At 42.2% G+C, this 19,750-nt stretch overlaps 1 protein-coding gene across 1 annotated transcript; it reads left to right on the top strand.

Moving 5' to 3' along the window:
• The first annotated feature begins 1,028 nt into the window (after positions 1-1,028).
• On the top strand, positions 1,029-19,404 carry FHL5 (four and a half LIM domains 5). Its single transcript, XM_074948130.1, has 5 exons — positions 1,029-1,196; positions 5,771-5,945; positions 9,461-9,630; positions 11,682-11,868; positions 16,803-19,404. Exons 1-5 carry the CDS (start codon positions 1,044-1,046, stop codon positions 16,952-16,954), a joined length of 837 nt encoding a protein of 278 aa, XP_074804231.1. The 5' UTR covers positions 1,029-1,043; the 3' UTR covers positions 16,955-19,404.
• Positions 19,405-19,750: the final 346 nt, after the last annotated feature.

Raw genomic sequence — 19,750 nt, forward strand, 5'->3', positions numbered from 1 at the left:
AAGGGAAGAAGGCTGCTCAAATCTCCCTGCACAGTCACTGATTTTAGTATTACAGCGATAATCTTCACAGTGGCCAGCTAACCTGCAGTTCCTTGTCCATCTTCTATCTGTACAAGGGGTTTTCCAAAAGGAAGACACATTGAAGAAAGAAAGGAACTGCCAAGGAGATTGGGGACATTCTGATGTTGGGCAGGGAAACTCTGAAAACTCATAGCACAAACCTACTTTCTCTTTGGCTTATTATCTACATAGTCATTTTTGATTTGAGAGTATAGCCTTTATCCACATTGTGTGAATTTTCTGGATAATCTACTCCTCACAATGCAGTACATAAAAACATTTTATCCAATATGGTTTGGTGGTTGGGGGGGGGAACCTCACAAACCTAGTTACTTTCTGTATGAGGCTTTGTGTCTTTATGGTCCACCTATTCTCTTCTTAATTAAATCTTCTGACTATGGCTAGTGTGGGGATAAACTCACTTTCAAATTTGATTGGGATGTCAGAATTATATCAGGAAAATCAAATTACATTCAATATGCAGGAGTGTGTTCCACCTTTTTGTGTCTCCTTGATTTTCTTTTGACTAATACCACTGAGCAAATACGAAGGTTTATTCATTTTCTGCAAGAATAGTTCTCTTAGGAGTAAAGGGGAGTGGGGTAAGAAATTTAAATTGATTTCTTTCCACTCGTCTTGCCTGATCCATTTTGGCACTAACAGCAGAGGATGTGAAGGCAACAGATTTCAGGCACCAGGATTATCAGTATAAATACTAACCGACTAAACTGAATCAATCTTCTTGTTTGGAGTTATGAAGACAACCACTTCCTGAATATTACACATTGCTAAAGACTGCCATTTTTGTTCCCAGCTTCCAACATTAGGAATCCCAAGCATTGCAAGTAACCGAGGCAATCGCTTCCCTAAGTTGTACCAGTAATACATTACTATCCACAGAATGATATTGTTTGGGCCTGAACTGTTTCATTCCTGTTATTTGTTAATTTTCCTTTCTCCCAGAACAGCTGAAGAACCAAAAAATGACAAGTAATCACTGCCATTACTGCATGGAATCCCTTCTTGGCAGGAAGTATGTATTTAGAGAAGAGAATTCTTACTGTGTTACATGTTATGATGGCCTATTCGCTAATTCCTGTGAAGAATGCAAGAAGCCCATTGAATGTGATGCCAAGGTAAGCATTTAGTTCATTTTTCTATATTTATTGAGATTGTTAAATCACAGACCATGGAATTCTCCTCTTTGGGGGTGGGTTCCACCCAAGGCTCTCTGTGCCACAGAAGTCTTCAGAATCCCTGCACAGGTGTGAAGACCTGGACTTAGTTGTTGCACAAAGGGGACCTGGAGCCTCTGCATCCCTGCACACCAGGGAGGGGGGTTCTATGCTGACTGGAAATATGCTGCTGCAGAAGGAAGTGTTGGGGGCAGGGACCAGCGGACCTACACTTATGTGGATGCAGTGGTGGAGAAGTCTTGAATAGAGTCTGTAGTGTAGCAGTGATCTATGGTCTACCCCCATATTAATAAGTTGATTCCATCCCTCACTGCCCCTTAGTTTCCTGCATAAAGACTGCACAGTTTGGTGGGTGGGACTGGCGAGAGGGTCCACCCAGTAAGCAATAGAACTACTTAATTCACTTCCACAATATTTTGTAGTATCGTCAACTTCTGATGAAAAGCATTACCTTACTTAACAATTTTAGGGTTTTATACCTCTGTCCTTTATTGTAGGACCTGAGTGCCTTCCTTATAAAATCAGTTAGCAATGCCAAAGTCCCTAGTGGACCTCCTAGAGTCTCTGGCTCTTCTCCCTTTTGGAGAGTATAAAAACTCTGGGGTTGTGTGTTTGCTTGTTGTGAGTGTTATTCCTGTTGTGGCAGAAAGGCTTGGTTATTGTAGAGAGATATCTTGGGTGTTTAAATTTACCTTTCGCTCTAGCGCTCTCAGTAGTTGCAATCTCTCACTCTCTCCCTGCTCTACCCTCTCTTGCTGTCCCTGTAATTCAACAGATAAGATCACAGGAAACTTTAAAATAAATACTTCCAAGAGATGTCAAGTGAAAAACAACTTCACTTTGTCTGTAAATCATTTCTATTGCAAATGTTTAGTCAACACACAGGAGTTCAGCTGGAAGGCAACAATATTTATCACTTTTATGTAATGCTGTCTGTCTTTGTAGACAAGATGCCTTGAGAGGGCGTATTTTGATTAAAATACCTTACTTGCAGTATGACAGCTTAATTTCTTATTTATCTCACAATGCCTGGCTTGTGAAATCTGTCTGATTGCGTCTATCATGGAGAACAAACTTCAGCTTCCTGGACTTTGCTTTCCTTGAATCTAGGCCCCTTGTAAAACTTTCATTAGAACTGTGAGAGCCCGAGTAGATGCAGTTAGCTGGCATCTGTCAGCTTTTTTCTTTGGCTCTGACTCACAACCCTGCATTTCACTTTGAATTTCATATTCAGATGAACCCAGAAACTTAAAGACTATTAAAACATCTGTGTTTCACATGGTTTCAAAACTCAGTCAGAAATTTGCCCAGGCTCACTTGTACCATAAACCAGGTTTGCTCTCAAAGTTTGGAAAAATAGGGTGGTGTTCTGCTTAGCAGGAGATCTGAGTTTAGGAATTACATCAGGATTAGTGGTGCAAGTTTAGTGCATAACAATATTTAATTACAGAGATGGACCCAAGCTACAATATTTGGAGCCAGATCTGGGTTTGTGGTTCTGATCGTTATAGGAATAAAGTCAAGCTGCAATCTCCTAATCCAGATCTTCCTCATAATTAGGTGTGCTTGGATCTGGAACAGTGTTGGTTTGCCATAAAGTAACTTGAGATCTGGATCCACCTCCTACTGCATCTGGTGACATTTGGGTCCAGGGTTTTAGGCCTAGTTTTAAATAACATAAAGCACTGCAAAAACATTAATCCTCTCAATTTACCCATAACCAGTGCTTAATTTGTTCCACGGCTTGCCGGGGCTGAGCCCCAGAACCTCTAGGTTTGCCGTGTCACTTATGAAAGTAAAAAGATGGCTTGAGCCCCAGCACCTCTTTCATTACAAATTTAAGCACTGCCCTTAACAGAGGTAAGTAACTATTATTCCCAATTTACAGCTGAAGAAACTAAGGCTGAGATTTGGGTACACCTATGCTGGAGCTGTAAGATATAAATTTCAGCTCAGGGAGACATACCTGTGCTAGGTCTGATTGAGCTAGTGCACTAAAACTAGAAGTGTAGCTGTAGAGGCATGAGTGGCTAGCCATCCCAAGTACAATCCCATCCAAGACCACAGATAGGTACTCAGGGAGATAGCCCTTCATGCTGTTTGTGCCACCGTGGGTATACTTCTATTTTTAGCATGCTTGCTGGATCATAGCTAGTGTGAGTACGTCTCCTCAAGCTGGAATTTACACATTCCAGCTCTAATGTAGACATACCTTTAGAGAGTGGTCCAGACCCAAAGAGGAATCAGTGTCTGATCCACGATTTGAGCTCAGGAATTCCCAGACCGTGCACTTAGCATATATCGTGTTCTCAGGGCCCAGTTAATCCTTTGTGGAAGCTGACCTTGGCACAGGGCTTGGGGTTGAGTCGAAGTTTCTTTACTTCAGCTTTAAGCCTGTCCTACCCTGGGCTGTCTTGGTGATGGTTTAGCCCCAAGTACAGGGTAGAACTGCCTGAGAGCTACCTGAACTTGTGATTCCTGTCTGTAGCCCTAAAAGGCCACTGCTGCAGCTCAGACTAGCCAGGGCACAGTAGAAGCCCAGCCAACATCTCTGTCTCTGCATCAGTGCCTCAGCATTTCCCCTATGACAAAGGTATCTGCAACAGATGATCTAGGGGTGTTCTATCAGCCTGCGGAAGCACCCTACATTGGGGGGAAATCCCTAGAGGTCTGGGTCTGATGGCTTTATGGCCCAGTTACATCAGCAGAGCCCACTCAAAGGGCCAGAAGATAAAGGGAGGGTAATGGTGGGCAGGGCCCTCCGTCTTCAGGGAAGGGGTCAATGGCCCTTGTGGAGGTTAAAGATAGGGCCCAGCTGTGTTTCATATGGAAATTATCAAGGAAAAACTGCTGACTTGGGGTGAGAACTGTCCCAAAACTCTGACCTGCATTTTCAACAGCAAATTCTTCTATGTGGCCAAGAAAGCCTGTGTTTTGAAGCCCAACCTGCCTAATCTAAAATTTAAATTTAAAACAAACTAAGCAGCAGGATCTTTTCATACTAATGATTTTGTCCCCTAGATGAATGGTTGAATCATCTCCCTAGGACTATGGAGTGTCTACATTACAAGCACTACAGCTGCAGCTATGCCACTGTAGCGCTATAGTGTACAGAGTGCTATAGAGACAAAAGGGGTTTTTTTCAATTGCTGTAGTAAATCCACAGGGAGGTAGCTAGGTGGATGGAAGAATTCTGTACCAGGACTTAGGTTGCCTTAACAGAAAGTTTCTTAGCAGTGTGAATTTTTCACACTTCTGAGCTACATAAATAAGTTGGTCTAAGTTTTAGGCATAGAGCAGGCCTGAGAGACAGGAAAAGCCAAGATGAAAATATAATAGGAATGAAATGAAACGCGTACAACAGTCAGCTAAAAACATTGCCCCCTTAGGTTGACAGTTGGTTGTTCCTCACAGAATTAAGGGGTCAGCTCTCTGCCTTCTTCTCTCCTTTGTATATTTTTTTGCCTCAGGCTACTCTTTGACAACAGTTTTTGTTTTATAGGCACTCAGAGAGAGGTAGTTTCAGCACCTCTTAAAATCAAGTCTTATGTATTTTATTTCCCCTTTTATTACTTTAAGGGGGACTGACAAGGGCAATGAAAGGGATAGAATTTGTGCCCTTTTGTGCTTCTTTCATTAGAAAGAAGACCTGGAAGGAGTTGGTTTATTTCTTATAGTATAGTATTTTTTATGGTATATTTCTTATTTCTTATATGTTGGTGTTTAGTTGTTTGTGGGTTTTTTTGCTTGTTTTTTTAACCTTAGAAATATCAGGAGTGTTAAACCATATCTTCCTTGTTTTTAATGAAACAAAGTGAAAACCTTGTATTTATCTTCTTGGATTTCTCAGCGCTTAAGCATGTTGAATTATTAAAAGAAAATCTTTCCTTGGAGCTTTTTAGAGGGTGATTGAGTTAAATGGGTGTTAACAAAAAACAAACAAAAGCAAAGGGTTTAATAGTATGAGTAAAAATCACTTCACCCCTCAGTTAAACAGATTTCACCTGCTTGCTACATGTGAGGCCATAACCCTTTCAGTTCTTCAGTTGTCCATAGAGTCTTCCAGGGGAAAAAAGGTTAAAAAAAAAAAAAAAAAAAGACCTGATTTTTTTCATGTAGAGACCATGCCAAAAAATAAAAAAATCTGGTGGCTTTTATTAAAAGCCCATTTGTTTCCCAGGAAGGTTTCCTTTAAAATACAAAGTCATCCTTTAAATTAAACAAAAAATACTTCTTAAGTGTGGGGACATGGAGTATCAACTACAGCCTGAGCCATAGTAGCTCTTTGTGGCCAGTAGAAGTGGACTGCAGAATATCCCGACAGTCTTTCCACTCTGGGTAGATTTTGTTTGTCATCTTTGACAATTACCCTCCAGCCAGTGGCACAAGCCACTGGTCCAATCACTCTCCAAGTGGTTTTTTTATTTAGCTTTATATATTTAAAAAAAAAAAAGGGAGGGGGGCTGTGGGGGTAAACAAATGCTTTCCATTAACATGTATTTACTCTCTCAAAGGATCTCGCCTATAAAGGCCACCACTGGCATGAAGCGTGCTTCAAGTGTGCCAAATGCAATCACTCTTTAGTGGAAAATCCTTTTGCTGCCAAGGATGAGCTCTTGCTGTGTACTCAGTGTTATTCTAATGAGTATTCATCAAAGTGCTTTCATTGTCAGAAGGCCATTATGCCCGGTAAGATAACCAGGACTCTTTGCTACCTCAATGAAATGGTTATATTGCACTTGGATAGTTAAGCTACAAAGTATAATTTCTTGGCTTTCAGTACAGCATGCAGGGGATTATCTCCCCTCATTTAATCCTTCTGCATGCTCATCTTCTGTGATCTAACATTGCATGTGTAATTATATTACACCCCACAAGGAATAATATTACAGTCTTGAAACAGAATCAGATTTGGTCACATAGACTCAATGACATTGCCTACACTGGCAATTTTCAGGAAAATTACAATTAGACTTGCTACAGTGGGAGTGCTAGTATGGGCGTAGGGAACGCAACTATCTGTATTTTTCCATTATGTCATCTAGACCTTCAGGGATCAGACTTGGTTACAGGGGGTTTTTTGGATGGAAATTTTTGTTTGTTGAAAAATGGCTTCTTCAAAGATGAAACTGTTCTTTAAAAAAATTGTCAAGATGTCTTGTTTTTGTGATGTTTTCTATGATTAGTTTTAACTTGAATTTATATCAGATTAAATTTCTTAAAATTATCAACATTTTTAATTTACCAAACATTGGGTTTAGTTTAGTTTTGTTTTTTTACTGAAAACCAGTTTCAAAAATGATTTCAGTAAAAATGACAGCTTTGTGGGGGAAAAAAATCATAAAAAACACAAGAAATTAGTCTTATTTTGAACTCTGTGAAACTTAAACCACTTTGGAATTAAAATTTTGTCACTAAATCACTTTCTGGTTTTTGTAACCAGCTCTGTTCGGGATTTGCCATGGTGGTGTTTCTGCATCAGTTGGGCAGATTCAATCCTAATGCAATAGTGGGAGAGTCCCTGAAAATATCATGCAACTGAAGAGACCATGGCAGCCCATATGTGGCAAGATGAACTGGCTTATCTAGGGCATTGTGTCTCAACCTTTTTGATAGCAGGGACAGCTTGCTCCCTTCCTAAACTGTGTTAGGGAAATCTTGGGGACTGGTCCTTGAGAACACTGGTCTAGGGCATTAACAAATAGGATCTGGCAAACATTAAGAGAACCCAATGGGAAAGGAGGGTTGGCTAATTTTTCAGGAGACCTTGGTTCCAAAATACTTAGGCCTGGTCTACACATAGTTTTTGTATTGGTATGGCTCTTTTGGTTAGGGATGTAATTTTTTTTTAACTGGTAAAACCCAGAGTGTGGATGAAGTTATACTACTGTAAAGGTGCTATGGTTCATTCCCCTTCCCTTACAGACATAAGCTATACCAAGGCCTGGTCTACACTAAAAAGTTAAGTTGGAGTATCTACATAGGTCAGAGATGAACAAAATCCACACCTGTGACCAACATACCTAGGCAAAGCTAGGCCCCAGTGTAGACACAGTGAGGTCAACAGAAGACTTCTGTCAATCTAGCTACCATCCTTCAGGAAGGTGGTGTTCGGGAAGGCTATGTCTATACTATCACTTATGTTGGCGAAACTTGTATCGCTTGGGTATGAAGAAACACCCCCCTAAGCAACATACGTTTCACCGGCATAAGCGCTCGTCTGCGCAGTGATATGTTGGCGGGAGAGCTTCTCCCGCCAACATAGTTACCAACAATCCTTTAGGTGGATTTATTATGTTGAAGGGAGAGCTCTCTCCCATCAGTATACAGTGGCTACACGAGCGATTTTACCGCTGCATGGCTGCATTGGTTCAGCTGTACCGCTATAAGCTTACTAGTGTAGACATGGCCTTACAGTGACAGAAAAAAACCATCCATTAGTGTAGGCTGTATCTACACTTCAGGGTTGTATTGGCATACAGTGATGTAGCTACCAGTATAGTCTCCCTAGTGTAGACATACCCCAAAATAAGCACATTTTATGCCAGTATAATCGCATCTATACAGGGGTTTTATACCGCTTTAACTACACCAGTATAAATAAATGACCAGGGTGATGTCTAAACACTTTTCTGCACTATAATATAGTTACAGTGCTGTAGCTATGCCTCTGTGACCCTGTAGTGTAGACACACATAACAGAGACAGAAGGAGTTTTTGCTGTTGGTGTACTAACTCCACCTCCCTGAACAGCAGTAGCCCCATTGACAGATGTATTCTTCCATCAGCCTAGCCATGTGTACACCAATGGGTAGGTTGACATAGCTACATCTCTCAGGGGCATGTAATTTTTACACCCCCTGAGTGATGTAGCTATGTTGATTTACATTTTAGGTGTAGTCCAGGGCTGACTTTAGTGGCCTTGCCATGATTGTCCTTTATTATTGCTTATTTCTCCACACTACAAACTACCCTATAGTTTGGCATAAAGAAATGGCATGAGTGTTATCAGTCTCTGCTCCATTTGGGAATAGTAGAGAAAAGTTAAAGTACACTGGCACGGTGACAAGCTGAAGCTTGCCTGTTTATGCCTTGTATACCATTAACATCTCTTATTTTTCTGATTACTAACTTCAGGATAAGCCCCAATTGCCAGGGTTACCAAGTCCTGTTCTCTTACCCACTCTGGTGAGTGCTGAGCGCTCAGGGGAAACTCCAACCCAATGATGTTAAAGCAAAACTGACTCAGCAGCTTCTCCCTGCATCCAGAATGTGGGCACTCTCCTCCCTGCAGGATCACCTGCTGTTGGAGCATGCAGCCTCCTCCTCCCCTGCAATTGGGAATAATTAGAGGTCCTGGATCTCTCAGCACTGAGGCACTGCCAGAGGAGAAGGGGGAAATTGCAATGTGGAGTCACTGAAAGAAGCACTATAGTACATGGGTGTATACAGGTTATGACTTTGTAGACGAATTGGGCGTGGGAGGCAATGGTAATCATGGGCTCAAAGGCAAGGGTTTTGGCAGATCTGACTCAACAAACAAAGTGCAAAACTCCGAGCTTCCAAACCTCCTTTGATAGATATTTATATAGGCAGCTTCCTTTAGGGATTGCCTCAGTACCTGAGATGTACCAGACCATCATGCCCTGGACCTTTGACAATCTGTATAGGGTAGAAGTAATCATTAGTGATCTGTGGTGAAAATGATCAGCAACTCTAAGATACTGTGTTATTTTCTGCATCGTGCCAAAGAAATTAAATTGAATTTGAAGAGAAACTAATGCCAGCTGGATTGAATGAAATTACTTATGCAGGACTTGTATTCATTAGCAAAGGAGTTTGTCTTGCCATAAGAAAGTTGCAAGAAATTTGTGTAAGTGAAAAGACCTCAAGAGTAGGAGAATTCATGGGCATGTTTAAATATCTAAGCAAATTAATCCCCAGTTTGTGAAAGTGACATGCTCAATCCAGTGTGCTGCTCGACCACAGGATAGAAGGGCACTGAGATGACCACAAGAGAAAAGCTTTTGGCAATTAATACAGTGTCACAGAAGAACCTGTCCTAAAATATTTTGATACAAGAAAAAAATTAAAATCTCAGTTTATGCAAGTTCACCTGGATGGGGGATGAGTGGGAGGAGCTGTCCTTCTGCAAGATGATCACTTAACTTCAGTGGGACTCACATGCTTGTTTTGTTTTTCAGGTTCTCGTAAAATGGAATTTAAAGGGAGTTGCTGGCATGAAACCTGTTTTGTTTGTCAATACTGCCGGCAACCATTAGGAACAAAGCCTTTGATTACCAAAGACAATGAGAATTATTGTGTGCCATGTTTTGAGAAGCAGTTTGCTCACCACTGCTACTCCTGCAAGAAGGTAATTAATCAAACATAACCAAAGGGAAGATTTAGAACACTATATGACACTACTATACTCTTTTTAATGCAATTCTGGACAAGGTAGCTCAATGTCAAAATGCATGCACAGTAGGACACTATAGGCAGAGTTTGATTACAGGAACTACAAGGTTAAAATAACCTCCGTAAATGCCATACATTATACACACCTAGAGGTTTTACAGCTGAACCTACATGAAACAGCAGGAAGTGCAGAGCGTAGCCACATGGCATACAAGTGACCTTTTCACAGGATGGCACCAAGGGAGTTAATCTAAATACAAAGATAAAGTTGATAGTTTCATATCCGAGCATAGGAGGACAACTGGTGTAGCAGAATGGAAGTTCACACTGTGTGCTTTGCTCTGCTAAAGAGTGTAAGAACATTTTACGATAATGTTTACTTATTCTGTCTACTGCTTACTTCGTTAATATAAAATATTTTTGAAAATGTTTTAAAAGTTGCCCAAGAGCTGCTCAGGGGTTGAAAATGAGCCTGTAATGAACAGAATTCTCATAGCATCCCAACCTCAGGTCCTCATTGCTTCTGCTGTTGTTAATTATTGGCATTACAGTAACACCCTAGAGCTCCCAATCCAGAAGTAGCTCCATTGTTTCAGCACCATACAAACCCAAGTTAGGATATGTCTGCCCTGCATCTGGGAAGTATGATTCCCAACCAATGTAGATAGACTTGACTAGCTCTGCTTAAACTAGCATGCTACAAATAGTAGTGAGGACTTTGGAGCACAGGTAGTGGTTCAGGCTAGCCATAGGAGCTTAGACAGGCTTGGACTTGGGCAACTAGCACAAGCTGCACCCGTGCCATAATGTGCACAGTGCTATCTTTAGCAGCCTAGCTTGAGCAGAGCTAGTGTAAGTCTGTCTACCTGTGCTGGCCATCACCCTTCTCTGTTGCAGTGTAGACCTATTCCGAGAGACATGGGAGGTCCATGAACCCCCCATTTGGGGAGGCTATCCCCCGGCTCCATTCCTTATTCCCCTCTTCCCCTGCTGGATCTCCGAGTCCCCCACTGTGGCTGGAGGAGCCCTGCCCCAGCCACCCCACATCTCAGCCACCGCCCGTCCCAGGCCACCAGCCAACCTGCCCTGATCTGCCGGCTGGCCCAAGCTCTGGCCCTCCTGCCTGCAGCCCACCCCAGCTGGCCTGAGCACTGGCCCTCCAGCTGACCAGCCCCAGCTACCCTGATCCCGCCCAGCTGCCCCGGGCTGCCAGCCAGTCCGCCCCCACCGCCCCGCCCCGAGCGCTAGCCCACCTGCCAGCTCAGCCACCCTAGATCTCACCGGCTTCAGGGGAGAGGCTGGGCAAGGGCAGGAAGAGGAGTAGCGTGGGCAGGGCCACGGGGGAAGAGAGGAACATGGGAGCGGGGCCTCGGGGCGGAGCACAGGTGGGGCCACAGCCTAGCTGTCTGGGGAGGCTTAGCCTCCCCTGGCCTACTATGTCCACCACCCATGCTTTGGAGATATTCCCTGCCCTGAAGAGTTTATACTCTAAATACAAAAGGGATGGTCCAGTGATTATGGTACTAGCCTGGGAGTTGGAGAACTTGGATTCTATTGCCTGCTGTTCCACAGATTTCTTGTGTGGCCTTGGACAAGTCACTTAGTGTCTGTGTAAAATGGGGATAACAGCTCTCCCCTACCTCACACGCTCTTGTGATAATAAATGCACTAGAAATGGTGAGGTGCACAGATACTACTGCAATTGGGGCCCATATAAGTACCTGCAATGGAACCAACATGAATAACTTATGCAGCTGCATGTTCATATCAATCAGTCCCAGTCAAGATTAAAAATCAAACTGAAAACAATTGAGTGTCTCTCTCTCTCTATATGGCAGAGAGAAAAGAAATAAGAGGATTTATTTAAAAAATACCACACACCTTGGGAATTCCTAGTTTAGACTAGAGCTCAAATGTTATCTGAATGTTTGGTTTTGCAGCTGATTGCTATCGATTGTTGTTCATGCTTTCATTCCTTTGTTTGTTTGCTTTTTGTTGCTGCATCAGATGATAACTACTGGTGGAGTGACGTACCACGACCAGCCGTGGCACAAGGAATGTTTTCTGTGTGCTGGATGTAAGAAGCAGCTGTCTGGGGAACGGTTTATTTCCAAAGATGACCATCCATACTGCCTAGACTGCTTCCGAAAGCTTTATGCAAAGACGTGTGCAGCCTGCAACAAACCCATTACTGGTGAGTCTAACCGTTTAAAGTAGACCAGCCACTAAAAAGTTATCAGTGCTGTCTCAGGTCAGATGTCTATTAACTAACACAAAATATTCCACTTGTAATTAAATAATTGCACTTACTGTGAATTTTAATTATCAGTTTGCTTAAAAAACACTTCCTGGGTATGACTACACTGTTAGTAGAACTTGTGTTACCAGCCCCGGGGTTTGTTATCCTAGGGTTTGAGGTTAATTTAGATTAGAAATTATTGAACCCTGAGCCCCAATCTGGGGCTCCAACTCAACATGACATCATATGGGCCCGCCTATATCCCAGACTTCCTAGCGCTCTCCCAAAATGTGGCCACTCTAGTCCTTCATTCATGGTGCAGTGTATGAAAACTTGACTGTCCACCAAAATTAACTGTTTAGAGGACACAGAAATTCGGCCTATGGGATTATGGAATACTTTTGGTGGACTCACAGAACACAAGTCCGGCAAGGGCTACCCTGCAAAGCAGTAGGGCGTGAACCCTGGGTCCCAGCTTGACTCACACTAAGACTGTCTGCCCCCATAAGGTCCTGGGATCCTGGGTCTAAGCCCTGTTTTAGCGTGATTTGTGTGTGGACAGAAGGGGGGTTAGGCTTGAGCCTGAGTTCAAACCCTGGGCTTACATTGCAGAGTAGAGATACACACTGATAACTGATTTTTTAGACAAGGGACATGCAGTAGATTTATTCTACAAGAATTTCGGTAAGGCATTTGATACAATTCCACATGGGAAATAATTAGCTAAATTGGACAAGATGGGGATTAATCCTACTGAAAGTTAGATAAGGAACTGGGTAAAGGGGAGACTACAATGGGTCATACTGAAAGCTGAACTGTCAGCCTTCCAAGGGGAGCAGTGGGGGCAAAAAACCTAATCGGCCTCAAGACTGAGCTTGATAAGCTTATGGAGGCGTTGGTATGAGGAGACTGCCTACAATGATACATAGCTGATCTGCAACTGCTAGTAGTAAATATCCCCAATGGTCAGTGATGGGTGACTACATTGAGAAGGCTTTGAGTTACTACAGAGAATTGTTTCCTAGGTGCCTGGCTGGTGCATCTTGCCGAAATGCTCAGGCAAGACCCTGAGGGCTTTTTGCCTTCCTCTGTAGCATGGGCTATTGGTCACTTGCACATTTCAACTAGAGTAAATGGTGGATTTACACAGACCATCCTTTCCTCCCTATTTAGTGGAGGAGTAAGAAAAATGATCATTTCTAAGGGTACATCTACCCTCCATTTTTAACCCTGCAGCTTGAGCCCCACAAGCCCAAGTCAGTTGACCAGGGCTCTGAGACCCAGTGCCACGAGTTGTTCTTTGCAGTGTAGACATAGCCATAGAGATTATCATTTTTCTTACTCCTCTGCTAAATAGGGAGGAAAGGATGGTCTTGTGGTTAAAGCACTGGACTGAGACATGGGAGATTTTGATTCTGTTCCTGGTTCTGACAGGCTTCCTGTGTGATATTGGGTAAGCCACTTATTCTCTCTAGGCCTCAATTACCCATTTGCAAAATTAGGATAGTAATAACTGTTTCCTCTCAGGGTGTTGTAAGGATAAATTAATTCACGTTTGTAAGGTACTGAGGTGGCCATATAAGTACCTACATATATACACATAGGGGCAGATCCTTAGCTAGTGTAAATTATCATAGCTCCATTGACTTCAGTGATGGGAAGACTATTTCAGTGAAGCCAGGGCAATGTACATCAGCTGAAGATCTGTCCCATGGTGTCTTGTGACAGAAAAGGGGCCCTCCTGTATTCATCCTCCAATGCACTCAAAAAGAAGAAACAAAATCTATTTGATTCTTTGTTATAAAACTTACCCCATTGAAGGGACAGTCTGTAGGCTCACAGCCATATGAAAGTGAGCTCCATGAACCAAATTCTGTTCTTAGCTAAGTAAATGCAACCCCATCCAGTTAAACCTCCTTACTACTAAACAGAGTGACACAGATGTAAATGAAGACAGAATCTAGCTCCCCTCCATATTACATGCACTATATCTTGTTGGAACATATAAATCACGTGTCATTCAGTACAAGCTAAGCATTACATTATTTTTATGTACTAAAAGAGCTTCTCTTGTGGTTTATGTAAATGTCTTGTACATTCTTGGCCCTGGTCTACACTAGGACTTTAGGTCGAATTTAGCAGCGTTAAATCGATGTAAACCTGCACCTGTCCACACGATGAAGCCCTTTATTTCGACTTAAAGAGCTCTTAAAATCTATTTCCTTACTCCATCCCTGACAAGTGGATTAGCGCTTAAATCGGCCTTGCCAGGTCGAATTTGGGGTACTGTGGGCACAATTCGATGGTATTGGCCTCCGGAAGCTATCCCAGAGTGCTCCATTGTGACTGCTCTGGACAGCACTCTCAACTCAGATGCACGATTGTTTGCCGTTGCTCTGACGCAGGGAGGGGCAACTGACGACACGGCTTACAGGGTTGGCTTACGGGGAGCTAAAATCAACAAAGGGGGTGGCTTTACATCAAGGAGTATTTCAGGCAGGACTTCATGGAGGGTTCCAATAAGAAATGGTGCACCTAAGTTATTGTTCTTATTGGAACAAGGAGGTTAGTCTGGCCTCTGATTGCTACATGGCTAGATTTACCTCGCTGCACCTTCTCTGTGAGTGACTGCAGTGTGACCTAGAGGAATGAGTCCCCTAGACGGGGGGTTTTGCAAATGAGTACAAAACAAATCTGGTCTATTTCTTGTTTTGATACACTCCATCTATCTTTTACATCTTTGGCTGGCAGCAGACAGTGCAGAAGGACTGCATGTCATCCACACCTCATGGCTGCTCGGCAGAAGATGGTACAATAGGACTGCTAGCCATCCTCATCTCTTGCCTGCCCGGCAGAAGATGATGCAATAGGACTGCTAGCAATCCGTATCACCTGCCTGCTCACCATAAGATGGTTCAATAGGACTGACTGCAGGACTAAAGAGAATGACTTGATCAAGTCACTCCAAATTTAGTCCCTGCACCCATGTCTGCCCAGGCGCTCCTGATCGACCTCACACAGGCGACCAGGAGCACCTCGGACATGACGATGACGGCTACCAGTCCTATTGCACCGTCTGCTGCCACAAGGCAATGGGTTGCTGCTGCTGTGTAGCAATGCAGTACCGCGTCTGCCAGCACCCAGGAGACATACGGTGACAGTGAGCTGAGCGGGCTCCATGCTTGTCGTGGTATGGCGTCTGCACAGGTAACTCAGGTAAAAAGGCGTGAAACGATTGTCTGCCGTTGATTTCACGGAGGAAGGGAGGGAACGGAGGCCTGATGATATGTACCCAGAGCCACCCGCGACAATGTTTTAGCCCCATCAGGCATTGGGATCTCAACCCAGAATTCCAATGGGCAGTGGAGACTGCGGGAACTGTGGGATAGCTACCCACAGTGCAACGCTCCGGAAGTCGACTCTAGCCTCGGTACTTGGAAACACTCTGCCGAGTTAATGCACTTAGAGCATTTTCTGTGGGGACACACACACTCGAATATATAAAACCGATTTCCAAAAAACCAACTTCTATAAATTCGACCTAATTTCATAGTGTAGACATACCCTTGGAGTGGAAAAAGCTGCAAAGTGAAGTTGAGTGACTCAGGTCCCGAAGGATACATGAAGAGACACTTAATAGTATCCTACCTCTAGTAGGCACACAAACATATCAGACATTATTTCAGTAATCAGGTTTATTTTAGACATAAAACTAGTACAATTGTAGGTTAATTAGATTTAACTGTTCTGTGCAGCTAAGGCACATTTATCAAATTAAGAGATCTTGCCACTCATGGAAAACTTGTATCATGATTTGGCCCTGTGTGCTTAAATCATTAATAATTCAATGTCAGGTTAACACTCTGACTGTTCTGAGACCATTAGTTGAGACTATTAATAGTGAATCTATTACTCCTCTAGCCCAATGATGAAGTGTAATGGAGCCAGCTAATTACAGATGTCTGATCCTCATATATATATATATATAAATCAAGGAAAGTGAGGGAAATTCAGTCACCTATGATAAGACTACAAGGTGGGGGGCACGAACAGACTCAGGAATATCTGAGACAGAAAAAATCTTAATTAACATTAACTTATAGAATTCCACAATTACACCAGTATACCTGAGGGTATGCTTTTTCTGGGAGCTTGTGTTTCACATAGCTCAAATCTAGTGACTTTCAGTTTGAGTGCTGGAGTATGAAAATCCCTAAATCTCAGAGATACTAAATTGAAATGTCTGAATATCACTTGGTTTTGTACTTGAACCACATTACCCACGATTTCTACCATAGATGACTCGTGACTCCCCATACTGGGGGGCAAAATCTAAAGGGGAGGACATGTGAACACCCCACATGTCTCCTCCCCTGCCCTGTACCCAGCCCAGGGCCACTGCACTCTCCCTGCCCATGTTACCTGAAGGGAGAGGGGGCTCTGTCCCTCTCCTACTGCACCTCCCCCTGGCATGTTTGGCCGCTGTCCCTGGCAAGTGGGCCCAAGCACTTAACCCCACATGCCTCCTGTACATGTTGCCTCTGATTTCTATGGCCGTTTGCTGGAAGCTGGGTGCAGGGTAGTTGGAAAGATTTGTAAACCTTAGTGGATGTTTTGATGAGCCAGGTCCATGTTTAGAGGTCGTAATGGGATATGAAAACAGCCAGGTGTCTCACAGTTGGGGCTTTGTTGCAAACGTTTTTCCCATCTCTAATTTTTAGTTCCTACGATGCATATGTTGGGCAAATCTATTTCTACAGGCTATTTCAAACTATAGGATGCTTGTAGATTTCAGTGTGAAAGAAGACAACATGCTACATTCAAAAACAATCTATTTCTGATCTCTTCTAAAATATATTGAATTCCCTTTTTTCTAATTTCTTTTTCAGCTCTTGGAGGTGCCAAATTTATCTCATTTGAAGAGCGCCAGTGGCACAGTGACTGCTTTAATTGTGTGAAATGTTCCATTTCGCTGGTGGGACAAGGATTCCTCACACAGCAAGATGACATCCTCTGTCGTGAATGTGGCTCTGCTGCATAGTTAGGGAGAGACACGTTCTTCTTGCATGCTGTAACCAAGTACTTCCTTACCTTGCAGTCAGAAATTCATTTAAAGGCCATAAGAGTTATTTAGTCATTCAAGTTGCTTTCCAACAGCAGTTCAGTTCTATCACAGTGCTCAGCTGCTACATGCATGCCTTATATCTTGTAAAAAGATTTTTACACAGTTCTGGTTAAGAAAACATTTTCCAAAGAAATTTCTATATATATTTTAATGGAAATACAGTATGTTTGTCCTGGTAAAACAGTGCACTCTGCTGTTGGGAGCTTTAGAATTTGATATTACATAATCCAAGAATGACTATGAAAAATCTATATTTGGAAGACATAATAGATTACCTCAATGAAGAAAACTTATACTAGTACTCTAGTGATGCAGACACTCAGGTGTAAAATGGTGGTGGTGCATTCCCTACTCGGCCACAATATTTAATCAGAACAATGTTTCACAGTCTTAGAAAGTCATCAAACATTACATGTTAAGCATGGCAAAAGAAGTAATAATATTTCTTTTATATTGTTGTGCAGATAGGAGTTCGATAGATATCTCTGGCATCTCATTACATATGTCCTTTATTAGTTGCTACTTACGCTCTTCAAGTCTTAAAACACAAGTACACTTTCACAATTACACAATAACACAAGGTTCATAATATCGCAGCTAGGCCCTCAGTTCACTTCACTTTGTTCTTATATCTCACTGACTGACTGGCAATGCCTCACCCCTTATATACTCCCAAGGGCATGGCTGACAACATTCTAGGAGGTTCAAGGAAAATGTAGTTCTCCGAAAGTCTGGAAGGTTCCATGAGATTCTACAAAGGTCCAGAAGAGTCTAGAAGGTTAGTGAATCCACATACAAAATACCTGAAACATTTTACTTCAAACATTCTATTTTTTCTTTTGTTTCTAACAACAAAAACAGCACCCACCCAATCCTGGTGCTCCCCAAGCCTGGGTTGCCTGCACCTAAATCTGGTGCTGCCTACCACTGAGAGTTGGTTTATGCTCTGAAGCATCAAAGCCTATATCCTTTCTTAACAAACAAACAAATAAAAATCTGTTCCAAGACTAGTGATTTGCAGAGCTGAACTACAGCCCCTTTACCAAAATTAGCCAGTTTTAGTTAAACTTTTTTTTTTTTTTTGCGCTTCGGCAACTTTTCAGGACATAAATAAATAAAACTACACTTTAATCTGCCATCAAAATCAATTAGCTCCCTCAATCAGAGCGCTAATTTATAATTTACAACCAGCTAATGTCTTAAAACTGCAACTGCCTTGTCTGCACTAGGATTTTAGTACATATTAAACATACACCTTTTTTCCTAGTGTAGATATGGCTTGAGAGTCACCTTCATGTCTGCCAAGCCACCTCTCTCTCCTCTTGAAAACTCATTTTCCAGAAACCCAACCATCTTTCTCATCATGAATAGTTTCTCCTTGCTCTCACTTCTTTGAGCTGTGATCTAATATCTCTTCTTATGTGTTTGCCTTGTCTATATTAAGACTGTCAGTGCTTTAGAACAAGGAGCATGTCCTACTCATTTTGTTAAGAGCCATGTACGTTTACCAGCATTATAGCAAGGATTTTTAATATTATTTTCATTACAATAGATAGGCCAACAGAACAATGTAGGTTTGTTCCTATATCTCATTTATGTCACTTTGAGAGGATTTCATCTGCTTGCTGAGCTTTTAAAGTAAAAGTGTCTACATTAAAGGCCATCTAGATTAGTGTTACAAATGGTTCTTCCCTTTGTTGTTCCACGCTTTCATGTAATTAAACTATCATTATACTGCGCCATTGAGAATGGTGCACTGAAATACTCAAGGGCAGGTTTTGTACCATTTACCATGCTCTTGATATGTTTTAAAAAACATCTTACTCACATTAACTTCAGGAGCACGTGTCCTTTTAGGCGCTGATCCAGAGTCTATTGCCGTTAATAGGAGTCTTTTCTTTGACCTCAGTTGCAGTAAGATCTCATTCCCTTATTTAATTGAAAGTGGTAATTACATTAAGAAGACATAAAAAGAAAAGTACACTATATGAAAATAGGCCAGTGCCAAACTGCAATAGCATAAAATCTATGTGGATAATAACTAACCACAAGCTCTCTGTTTTCTAGTCAATAAAATATTGATTTTTTTGCTTAATGTGGTGTTGGTTTAGCTTTTTAGTCTCTTCTGCTAGGAGAGCTTTTATCAAAGTTTATTTTCTGATTTGCTTCTGGCTTTACTCTAGCTGCTTGCCTTTCCTTTCTTTTCTCATAGATCAGATACAGAATATTGATCAGAGTCAGGATACCATAAATAGACCTAGGCTGTGTAGCCTAAAAAAGGAATATAGCAAAGGACATGTATGCAGAGATATTCTAAAAATGTGCAATGACTGATTAGAAATTAGCCCACTGGTAAACGTCAACTGACCCCCAGAATCTTAAAATAAAAATTGACAAATCACCTGATGTGACCATTGCCACTGGATATGGGATCTGCACATTATTTAGTTATGTTAATTCACTTTGTGGGTGGGGAAGGGGGGGGGACTCTAATGATGTGGTTTAGGCCCATCTATTCAACGCCGTCTGAACAATGCTCTAGTTCAACCGCAAATTGATGCAGAGTGAAATTCTATGGCATGAGATATGCAGAAAATCACACTAGAGCAGTGGTTCTCAAACTGTGGGTCCCAAAGCAAAACTAGGAAAGACAAGACTTGATCATTCTAGTGCTTCAAAAAATGAAAACTTTCAACCTTCTTGACACATCCT

The sequence above is a fragment of the Natator depressus genome, chromosome 3 (assembly GCF_965152275.1).
Source record: "Natator depressus isolate rNatDep1 chromosome 3, rNatDep2.hap1, whole genome shotgun sequence".
Taxonomy (NCBI): Eukaryota; Metazoa; Chordata; order Testudines; family Cheloniidae; genus Natator; species Natator depressus.